Source organism: Marmota monax, unplaced genomic scaffold (genome assembly GCF_021218885.2).
Source record: "Marmota monax isolate L192 unplaced genomic scaffold, Marmota_monax_Labrador192_F-V1.1 WCK01_AAM20220418_F8-fsc00107, whole genome shotgun sequence".
Taxonomy (NCBI): domain Eukaryota; kingdom Metazoa; phylum Chordata; class Mammalia; order Rodentia; family Sciuridae; genus Marmota; species Marmota monax.
This window is the reverse complement of record NW_026693761.1, coordinates 5,671,734-5,683,869: the sequence shown is the minus strand read 5'-3', so window position 1 is coordinate 5,683,869 and position 12,136 is coordinate 5,671,734. Positions and strand designations below refer to the sequence as shown.

Sequence of the window (12,136 nt, the reverse complement as noted above, 5' to 3'; positions counted from 1 at the left end):
GGCTTTGTTATGTGGGCACGATTGACACATTATCCATGTGGTTGATATCAGCTTCCAGGTTGACTGATAACCATGACTCAAAGTCCCAACCCTAAATCACACGATTATTCTTTTCTGCATGGCCAGTCCTCATTCTGAGACTTTTGGAGGTAGGAAGGCCCCCTCTAATGTCAGGTGAGGCCAGCTATCTGGCTTAAACCAAGACATTTCTATCAGTTATGACAGGGATTACTTCCTAGAAGCCAAGGGAAAGACCAGACTTCTCTCTGGACAAAGCCAAATATTTTATGACATAGTACCTTTTTTAAAAAAATACCTTTAATTAATTAGTTAATTAATTAATTTTTTAGAGAGAGAGAGAGAGAGAGAGAGAATTTTTTAATGTTTATTTTTTAGTTTTTGGCGGACACAACATCAACATCTTTGTTTGTATGTGGTGCTGAGGATTGAACCTGGGCCTCACGCATGCCAGGTGAGCACACTACCGCTTGAGCCACATCCCCAGCCCTTTATTTATTTATTTTTATGTGGTGCTGAGGATCAAACCCAGGGTCTCGCATGTGCAAGGCGAGCACTCTACCACTGAGCCACAATCCCAACCTGCTTTTTTAAATTATATTTTTTAATACGTAGATTCCTTGCTGTTAGAAATTTAGGTAGTTTTCATTTCTTAATATCTTATAAAAGAAAAGCACTTTTCCTTGGTTATGATATGTGATGTATATCTTTAAGAATTTGATACACTGCCAAATACCTTTCAGAAACTTTTCAAATTTGAATCACCATCATGAGCGTTAGAGTGTTATTTTTGCACTTCCTTGATTGAACTAGATGTGTAAAATTTCTTTGCTGATTCCATAAGTACAATATCTCATTTTTTAGTTTTTAGTTTTAGGTACATTATTTGTTATGAGTGAGTTCAACTCTTTGTAACGTACAATTTATATTAATTCTTTTGCAAGTTGAGTGTTTACTTGGTTTGATTTTAGTGAGTAAAAAATTCAGATTTCTTCAAAAGCCACTCTAAAGAAAAATTTAAGTTGATTAATAAATTATAAATCTTTTTCAGTTTATATGATAAAGGGTAAATATTTTTAATCTATGATAATTTTCTGTGAATCAATTTAAAAGTTATAGACATCTCAGTAGGAAAATTGTCTCTTTATTCATGCCTAGAGCCTACAATTTAAGATTACAGTTTTTACTGATGTATTAACTAGCTTCTCTCTTAAGTTGGTTTAAAATAGTCCAAGAAATAGAAGATATTTGTACTTTGACTTCAAAAATAGAGAAGGAAGTAGATGTAGCACATAGTCTTCTGCTGAATACCTCACTTTCTAAACGGGTCAATGTGATTGTATTGATTTTGTGAGAAACATAATTCAAGTGTGATTTATAATAATTTAAAGGTAATCACTAATAAAATAAAAGTAGAATGAATAGCATCTAATTCCTGCCTATAAAAAAGAAAAGAATTTGAGTATTATAGCAAAAGAATAAAAATGAAATGGGAAAACATAATTCTAAAATCTATGAAATAATGTAGTAACTAGAGCTGTGTTAAATAGGTCAGATATTCTTACAAAAAAAAGGCCTCAGCATTGGACATATTACATCAAAAAGATGTGAGGAAATATACATCATAAAAAGCCAAACAAAAATTAAGCCTGTTGGCAATAGAAACAGAATAAAAAGTAGAGTTTAAAGCAAAAGAACATTAACCAGTAGAAGGCATATTGTATTGATTTTGTTTACAAGTTAAAAGGAAAATATAACAGTTAAACCCTTTGATATGCCAAATTGTGTAGCATTTAGTATAAAAACCAAACTTCATTTTAAATTCAAGGAGAAATGGACAAAACTATAAGAAGTTTTTAAATTTAAAACGTTTTTAATTAGTCTGATAGATGAAGAAAACAGTAAAGAAATATATAGAGACATTAAATGATACAAATAACATGGTTTTTAAAATGTACATTTATCCAGAAGTAAAGAATATGAATTATTTTAAAGCTATGATATCTTAGGTTACAAAGAATGTTCTAGTCAGCTTTTTCACTGCTGTAATGTAAAGACTTGACAGGAACAGTTTTAAGAAGTAAAAGTTTATTTGGTGACTCATAGTTTCAGAGGTCTCAGTTCATCCAAGGCCAGCTCAATTCCTTGTGGCTTTAGGTGACAGAAGAGTTTGGCAGAGGAAAGCAACTAGGAACATGGCACCAGAAAGCAGAGAGAGCTGTCTGCTCCACAAGGATAAAATATATACACCAAAGCACATCTCTAGGGATCCACCTCCTCTAGCCACACCCTACCTACTTACATAGTTACTACTCAGTTAATCCCTGTCAGGCAATTGATTAATGGATTGATTAGGTTAAGGTTATTGTAACCCAGTCATAACCTCTAAACGTTCTTGCATTGCTCATACATTAGCTTTTGGAGGATACCTAATATCTCCACCATAACAAAGAGACATCATTAAATTTTTGAAATATAAAAATTATATAACCACAGTGCAGTCACACTAGAATGTCCACCCCACCCTCCCTGCTCTCCACCGTTCTAGGGATCAAACTAAAGCCTTGCTGGCCAAGTGCTCTACAACTGAGCTATACTCCCAACCCTTAGAATTTATTAATGACACAGGTAAATAAGCAGCTATAGCAGCCCTCTGTTATTCATGTTTTTGTTCTTCTTTGGTCAGCTGTCCAAAAGAAAACATTAGATGGAGTGTACTAGAAACAAATAATTTATAATTGATCATTGTTCTGAGTTGTGTAATGAAATCTCTTGCTATCTTACCTAGAGTGTGAATCATTCCTTTATCTAGCATATCCTTGTTTTATATGCTACGTGCCTGTTAGTCACTTAGTAGCTGTTTTGGCATCAGATCTTCTGTTTTAGTACCAGTGTTTATAAATAGGATTTGGTATCCACTGGATGTCTTAGACTGAATCCTCTATAGATAAGGGGATTATAATGTTGACATCCTTGGAAATGAAACGAAATAAAATGACTTCTCAAAGCAGAAATGATTATTATAATTACATATTATTTTCTGGTCTTTGTTTTGTGGCCAGTGATAAATGGAAAAGTATTATGCACAAATTCTGTACAAATAGACCTGGCAGCCCTTCCGGATCATAGTTTTCTCCCTTCCCTAGAGGTAGTCACTATGTTGACTTTTGCAGTAAGAACTTTTTAGATTTTCTTTTTTTGTTTTACACCCTGTGTGTGCTCCCCCACATGTGTAATATTGTTTTGTCTATTTGTGTTAATTGGATTGTGCATGTCAGGAAGGAGGCAAGAATGCTTACTATCATTGCTGTACTTAGAATGAAATTGTCAAACAAGGTAAGACCTAAAGGGAAAAGTATAAAACTTTGTTCAATGACATTGAAGAAAATCTAAGTAAATAGAGGAATGCTGTGTGTTTATGGATTAGAAGAATCAGTACCATTAACAAAAGGTAAGGTCTCAACAGTCTACTATTAAGTGCAGTACAATTTATTTGCTAACCACTGATAAATACCCTTTATGAGACTGAGAAATTTTTCTCCTTGTATGCTAGGAGTTTACTACTTTCTGCGTTTATTGAGAGGACCTGTGATTTTTGTCTTTTATTAATGTAGAAAAGTATACTGACTGAGCATGGTTACACACATCTATAATCCCAGTGACCTGGGAGGCTGAGCAGGAAGATCCCATGTTTGAGCCAGCCTAGGCAACAGTGAGACCCTTTTTCAAAACAAAATTTTAAAATAAAGGGCTGGGAATGTAGTTCAGTGGTAGAGTGCTCCTGGGTTTAATTCCCAGTACCAACAAAACAAAATACACATACACAAACACACACACACACGCAGACACACACACACATACAGATTGATATCTCTCTGTTAAACCAGCTTTTTATTTCTAGGATAAACTATCTTTGTTAATAGTTCTTTGGGGGATTTTTCCTTTTGTTTTCTGAAGAGCAAATGTGAAATCATTACAAGCATAGGGTAAACAAATGCAAAGGCTGGTGAAACAACTAAAGGTCATCATAATTGTAATAGAGAGAAGGAGGGGGAAGAAGCGATAGGTCAGAAGTTGGAGGGAGGGCCGGAGCCAGATCATTTGTGACTACAGATCATACTAAAAAGTTTGGCTTTAATCTTGAGATGGGGGGGCCACTGGAGAGTTTTAAACAAAGTAGTAACATCTTCTGAACCAGTTAACAGTGTCACTTTGGGAAAGTTGGGGCAGGACAAGGTCAACTATTGAGGAGACTCTTATGATAATCCATATAAGAATGATAGTGATTTGGACCAGGATGGCAACTTAGGGATAGTGAAATGTGGTTGAAGTCTTGATAAATTTTGTCTGAAGAGGTGATAGAATTTCTGAAAGATATGATAGAGAGTGGGAAAGAAAGATGAGATACAGAAATGACTCCATGGTGTTTGCCTTGGGGAACTGGAAAATGTAGAAGTCATTAACTGAGATGGGGAGCACATCAGGAAGATCCCCTTCAGAAGGAAATATGAAGATCTTAGGTTTGGTTTTACTCTAGATGAAATGCCTATTAGGCATCCAAGTACAGTTATAAAGTAACAGTCATATATTGTTCTGGAATAGGGAGAGATAAGGTCTGTAGATATAAATTTAGGAGTCATTTTATCGTCTGTAACAAAGAATACCAACATTGAGTACAGATGTAAAAGAGGAGAGACACAAAGACAAAACTATTAGATATGGAAATCAGGAGAGGAAGAATATCCAGCAAAAGAGACAGACAGAGCAGCCATAAATTTAAAAGAAAACCAGACAAATGTGGTGTCATGGAAGTAAAGAGAAGGGCATATCAGTACGTTATATGCTCCTTTAGGATTAAGTAAGTTTCAATTGAATAGTGACCATTATCTTTAACAGTTTTGGGTCATTTTATCTTAAAATTTATATGGAAGAATGAATATTTGATAAAGCCAAGCAAAATAGTGGAAACTGAGATAGGAGCTTACCTTCCTAGATGTCAGGACATACTATATGCAACCTGTTTAATTAAATCAGTGTTGAATTGGTGTAAAAAATGGACAGAGAGATCATTCTTAAAAATGCAGAAGTTTTTTTCTGTATATGAATATTTATTATATGATAAACATAGTTTTCTTCAGGAGTAGATCAGGATAGATTATTTAATAACTGGGGCTAGCCCAACTGGGTATCCATTTGGCAGAAAATAAAATGAATCCCAAAAGGATTTAAGGCATAAATATAATAAATAAAGCAGTAACCATCTTTGGAGAAAAGGAGAAAACAAATATAATGTCCGGGTGAATATAAAACAAGAAACATGTTAATAGAAAAATAATGAGCCAACATTTTAGAGGAGAGCAAATCAATTGACCAATAGACTAAGAAAAACACCTTAAGTATATTAGTAGTCAGGGAAATGAATCAATGAATATTGATCATTGGTAGAAAAATAAGTTTAAAAAATCTTCTGTTGCTAGCAGAGACAGGAGGGAAAGGGGATTATCATACTTTAAATGGAGTTGTGTTTTTTTTCCCCTGTAATATTGCTAATGTGATGGTATAATTTTCTATCCAGGGAGAAACATGTGTTGTAATGAAAAGTTCAGTTTATTTGTTCTTAGAATATCATTGTGTGGTTCAGCCACTTAGTACCCTGACTTTAGACCACCTACATAAAGTCTTTTAGCTTCATTTTCCTAGTGAGATGAAGGTCATCATCCTTAGCTGATCACTTCTAAAGCTGAATGTCAGATAATGTGTCATTCAGAACTTTGGATGGGACAAAGAGGAGAGGGGGAAGAGAGGGACCAGGGGATAGGAAAGATAATGGAATGAGATGGACATCATTACCCCAAGTACATGTATGAAGACAGGAATGGTGGGATTCTACTTTATGTACAACCAGAGAAATGAAAAATTATGCTTCATAAGTGTACTATGAATTGAAATGCCTTGTGCTGTCATGTATAACAAATTAGAATAAGTAAATAAATTTAAAAAAATGTGATTCAGAGAATGTTAGGACAGGCCCTGAACCTTTCAGTAATGGAGTCCAAGAACAAGTACGTAACTTTTGACATGTGTAAGGAAAGAAAAGTTACTTATAACTTGCAGTAAGAGAAAAAAAAAAAGTGGTGGGTGGGTGGGGGAGAAGATCTCATGATGAAGGCTTGATTTCTTGGTTGCATTTAGCACTAGGTCTCAGTTTTGTAGGTATAACAGCACTGCCCAATAGAATGCTCTTGTGATGAGGAAGATGTTGTGATCCATGTGTTTTCCAGTATGGTAGCCACCGGTCACATGACTTTTGAGCAGTTAACATGTTATTACTAAGTAACTGAATTTTTAAATTTTAAGGAATTTAACGTACAATTTAAATTGTTACATGTAGATAGTATTATAGTAAAGAGGACAAAAAAAAATCTAGTCTACATGCACCTATTGTAATTTGAAACAGATCATAAAAGGTTGCTGTTTAAAGTACAATCAGAGCTATATGGGATTTGTACTTGAAGAGAGTAAAATGGATATTAAAATGTTGTTTGGTACCAAGAAGGTCAGAATGAGGGAACTGTTGACAGAAGATATTCAATTTGAGGAAGCATTAATCCAAGGAAGACTCCCTAGCCAGAAGTAAGCCTTGCTCTTATAGGTGCTTTCTCAGTGCAGCATTTGTTTTTGTCTTTGCAGTTTGTTGACTGCCCAAAACAGTGTTCCCTTTGCAGTGTGTGTCTTCACTTCTTGCTCTCAAGGTTGTAGCCCTGGCTCTGCTCTTTTCTCTGTTGTGGGTCTTTGCTGTGAGCTTCAAAATGGACCACATACCTGTCTTCAAGGAGCTTTCCTTTTCTAACATTCTAGGACCTTTTAAAAAGTGAGCTTATTTTTCATGGACTGCATCACGAGAGTGTTGCTTGTGCCATGATTTAGGGATCCAGATGTGAAGGATTCTGTGCCAGCTGTCTCATCCTATACATGGGAATGTCTCTCAGCAGCATCTTTCAATGTGTAAGAAATAACATTTTGGCTGATACTTTAAATATACGAAATAGAAAATCTGGAAAAAGTTGGGGTTTCTGCACATGTCTGTGAAACAAAGGTGTATTTTACTGTATTTATTTGCAAAATAGAATACATCTCTGACTCATGGATTAAACTAATAAACAACTTATATTACTTAAATTTTACAAAGAGCAAAGGTATTTGATTATTGATATATGGTTTCCTGAAGTTTTATGTGTCCTTTTTGTTTGTTTTTTATAGAGTCCAGTGAAGATAAATCAGATTAGCCTGGATGAAAGCGGAGAACACATGGGCGTGTGTTCAGAGGATGGCAAGGTATGGTGAGGACAGGGTCTTGTCCAAGTTCCTGGTCCAGCACTGAGTGCTATGATTTTATCCGACCCCAGGTGATCGGAAATGCATTCTGCTTACTATATACCTGCATTAAGAGAACCCTGATTATTCTTTTGAATATTGGACTTGCTTCCGATTGCTTATTATTAAAGTAAAATATATTTTGCACAAATTTGCCTTAGGAAATGTAATTACAAGAATGTCAATAATATAACTAGTATTAAGCTGATTAACAGCTGTGGCAGGGTGACGTGTCACCTTAATCATTACTTCTATGCCACTTACACCTCAGTGACTAGTTTGCAGTTCCTGCAAGACAGTAGCTTAATGCCTTTCTGCCATAAATCCACAAAATTGGATTTTGTGGGCATGATTTCTGTAGGCTGGTGGTTTTCATTTCCACACACAAGTTATGAATGTTTCTCTTGAATTATAGAATCTTTTGATAAGCAATCATAGTTTATCAGAAAAATAAAGTGTCTTACAATGGCCACATTAAATAAATGTAAAATCAATATATGTACAGTTTTCTAAAAACCTGGCACCTACTTCCTTGACCGAGGACATACATCATTTGTGCAGTGTATAACTAACAATTATCAGTGCTTCTTGCTGATGTTGAGCTGTGACATTTAGTGGTTGCAGTGATTGATTTTTCACTTATAAGAATGTCTTTTTTGTTTTTAAGTCGATAGAAGTCTTTTCTAATGTTGGTTTGCAATGATAAAATTCTAATGCACAGTGTATTTAAGCTACTTTTCTACAATAACAGTTTAAGAAGAGACTGCATTAAGAATCATTATAGAACCTTACGTATTCCCTACTGAATAGAGATTTCCTAATCTAATTTTGTATTTTTATGGGCTTTAAATTCAGTGGGCCATTAAGATGAGCAAATTAAAAACTATATACTCAGTAAAAAGAGTTATAACCATTTGTATCTATTAAGAATGTTATATTTATTAATCTATTAATAAAAGCAACGTGAAATCCTTTTGACATATGAGAATGCATTTTGTATATCGAAGTCTAATGTTGCCCAAAAAGTCTTTTGAAACAGTAATTGGAACACTAGTGCTTTTCAAAAAGCACTGTCAAATTTTCCAGTACTTTGTGAAATTCTGAGATGAACGTAGTTGTCAGAGGAGAGGAGGAAAGAGTTAGTTTGTGCAGAAATTGAGAAAAATCATCCACACTATTGAAACACTTTTATGTTCATGTATTTGCAAAGAAAGTTAATTTTCATGTTGTTTTCTTAAATGCAAAAAATTTATTCCAGACTGATAACCAATTTAATTTGATGAAAGAGAATATTTAAGGTTTTAATTGCATATAGAGTTTTTGCTAAGATATTTTAGGAATTTTCAGAAATGTTGAAGAATTACTGTGAAAATGGAATATTTTAACTACTTCATCTGGTGCATAGTGACATGACCCCGAGATATCTCATGGTACCCTTGTTAACAAACACCTTTGTTTGCCTATTTTAGTAAAGTTTATGACTGCCATATTTTCATATCGACCCATGATGTATTTTAAAAAATGGTTTTCTCACATTTTATTAGCATTAATAGAATGAAAAGTAAATCTTCAGAGTACACATGTTTATTTTAGCCAGTCATTATCATAGGTTAATGAGTGTTGTGAAAATTGAGAAACTAATACAGAATGATACACTAATGTGAGTAATGACGATTAAAGCCAAGGATGTTTACAAAGATAAATCCCAGCTATTCGGTCTTAATGCATCTTTTGTTTAAAATATTTTGTTGTTGTTGTTGTAGTTGGACATAATACCTTTATTTTATTTATTTATTTTTATGTGATGCTGAGGATCAAACCCAGGGCCTTGCACATGCAAGGCAGGCGCTCTACTGCTGAGTCACAAGTCCAGACGCCCTAATGCATCTTTAAATGGCTGTTGTGATCTTTGCTTTTTGAGTGTGTTAAGATAAATAGTTATTTATCTTTATTTCGAAGATAACCTTTGATATTTGCATTTATTTTTAAAGTCATATTTCTAAGAGTTGGTTAAAATTTACCCTGTTTGCTCACAGGGACTCATTTCTGTTCTTTTTTCCCCATGACTTCTCTTTAGTTGTGTTCTAAATTTTGAAATACACAAATGCATTTATCTTATGTGTATGTGTCTACATATATATTCAGTTTTATTTTACTGGCATATTATAGGTTTACTTTCAGGATGAAGACATACAGGGTTTCTCATCTCTTGCATATGTTCCCTTTAGTATTATAAAATTCTGGGTCAAAATCTTTTCTCTCCAAATTTTGGAGATGTTACTCTCATTTTTCTGGCACTTTGTGGGCCTTGGAGCTTGACTAATAATAATAATAATAATAATAATAATAATAATAATAATAATAATAGGCTTGTCTAATAATAACAATAAGAAGAAACAGCAATAATAAATGGTCCTATAATTCATTTTGGCACTTTATGTCTAGTTTTGGTCTCTTTTCATTAATTTTGTCTGGAACTTAGTAAATCCTTTTGATCCATATACTAAAGTATTGTTTTCATTTCAGGAAAGTTTACCTCAGTTATAATTTTGATTATTACTTCAGTTCCATTTGTTTTCATTTCTTCAAAGAAATTCAATAATACATGGCTGGAGGCAGTATTGCTTAGAGGCCAAGTGCAAAGCTGCGTTCAGCTTTTTGGGCTGGTATTCCTACTCTGCTGCCCTGAGGTGTGTGCATTGCTTGGCTTCCCAGTTCCTCCATTGCCTCAGCTGGACAGGGGGTGCAAAAGGAGACCTTCATGGAAATGTCATGAGGTGCCACTCAATTACAAATCACCTTTTTTTTTTTTTTTGGCCATTTATTTCCTCTTTGTGGCCTAGCCTGTTTCCCTCTTCTATTATAGTACTTAAATTTTCAATGCAAAAGGTAGAATGGATAAGTACTGTTAACCCCCTCCCTCCCCCCCTTTTTTTTTTGAAAACACACAGATTGTAAGAAGAAGTGGTCATATTATATAATAACTTAAATTCACACTTTGCTTTCTCATTGGTTTTATCCTTTGATTTCTCTGTAGTCAGAGACAGATTTTCTATTTATTACTTTGCTGCTTTGCTTTTCTTCCAGTGTCAATTTCGTTCCTTACTGCTTTGTGGAATAGATTTTTATTCTATTTTGCATTTTTAATTTTCCTGGAATCTCTCTTCTGGCTCTATTTTCGTATCAACCTGATATGTAATTTAAAAAACAACAACAATTATGACTTCTTATATGCCTTAGAGTATTGGACAATACTGCCTAGTGGTTAGGAATGGAATAATGTGGTCTCTTTTTAGTTGTATGACAGCAGATAAGTGATTTATGTCTCTTTGTGCCTCAGTCTCTTTCCTCCCCTATAAAATAGGGATAATCACAATACCTACTTTATGATAATTAGGACGACTAAATGAGTTCATATCTGTAAATTACTTGGATATTACTGGTACAGAAGAAACAGTAATTGTTAGTTATCACTGAAGTTATCATTATCATCACCCTGTTTTTCTGTTGGGGCTTCCAAATAGTTTTCTAATTTTTCTTTGGCTAGTGGTTACCATTACATCATCTTTAAAAGCATAATTTTTCTCTGAGTCTTTGGAGTGGTATTCTACAGTTTTTTAAATAGATTGTGTATTTTTTGTTTCTTTTGTTTTATCTATTTCATAACAGGAGAAGAGCTCTTCCTGATTCCATGTTAGCAACAGATTCAGTGCTTGACTTTTTCTTGGCCCTGCCTGATTTATTTTGGATGTTAGAGAATCACCTTCTTAGATTGACAACAGGGGTCTTCAAATGAGCCTGATTTCCTTTGACTGGAGTAATTCAGTGAAGGCAGCCCTCCCTGGGGAAGTGGAAGGCTCCCCTGTTATCACTCCCTGCTCCCTGATTTTCTACCTGGGCGGACTGTATGAAAACCAGCAATCTCTCCTGCGAGGGTCATGTTCACTACTGCTCAAGATGTAATGAAAGCTTGCATGGGCACCCCTGTTCTCATTCTTGACTTATTTTTATTTGGAAGTTGGGGTTTGAGAGAGGTTGTTAGGAGGAAATGTGAACCAGAGGGGTTGTATGGTGTTCTGGCCATTTTGGTCATAGTTCCTCTATGTCCAGTGGGGTATGGCATGGTTTTTTAGTTGACAAATATATAGAATTCCATGCTAAAGTGGAGAAAGACTATACATCTTCCTTCCTGTTCCATTAGGGTTAGGTTTTATTTATTAAGGCAGTAAAACATATTGCATACCCCCTGTGGTACTTATGTGGCTCTCTCTGTAGTTCATAAGAATTCTTCTAAGATTTTGCTGGAGATTTGCTATAAAGCCATTTGTTATTAATGTTTTTTCTTCATTAGGTATTTTTGTGGCAAGTTGATAGGGCTGCTCTAGGGGATACCATTATCAAAAGGGTCCTCTATGTTGTAACCTTTAATTTTCTGATTCTTAGCTGAGATCTCCTGGAAGCCAAAACTGTCTGGACTATCATTGAAGAGATTCCCTTCACAGAAAAGTTTGATTTTTGCCAACAAAATGGCCAAATAAATAAAGAAGGAGACAGAAAGGAAATGACTCAGAATCATTTTGGACTATGTTAACTTTAGTAGTCTAATTTGTGACCAGTTAGTTTGGGATATTACGTTAGTGAAGTGAACCACAACATTGACACTTTTATAAATCACCATAATACTGACACTGATTTTTTTAAATGAAATTTGTCTTGTGAAGTTGTAGTGTTTCCTTATGAAAAT

General features: G+C 34.5%; 1 protein-coding gene across 2 annotated transcripts in view; it reads left to right on the top strand.

Annotated features, from left to right (window-relative positions):
• Window positions 1–12,136, top strand: part of Vps41 (VPS41 subunit of HOPS complex) — a 167,315-nt gene that overhangs the window by 67,714 nt on the left and 87,465 nt on the right. For both annotated transcript variants that reach the window (XM_046460605.2, XM_058584458.1), the window contains one exon: window positions 7,279–7,353. In XM_046460605.2, the coding sequence (XP_046316561.1) occupies window positions 7,279–7,353 (75 nt within the window). The remainder of the gene's footprint in view (window positions 1–7,278; window positions 7,354–12,136) is intronic.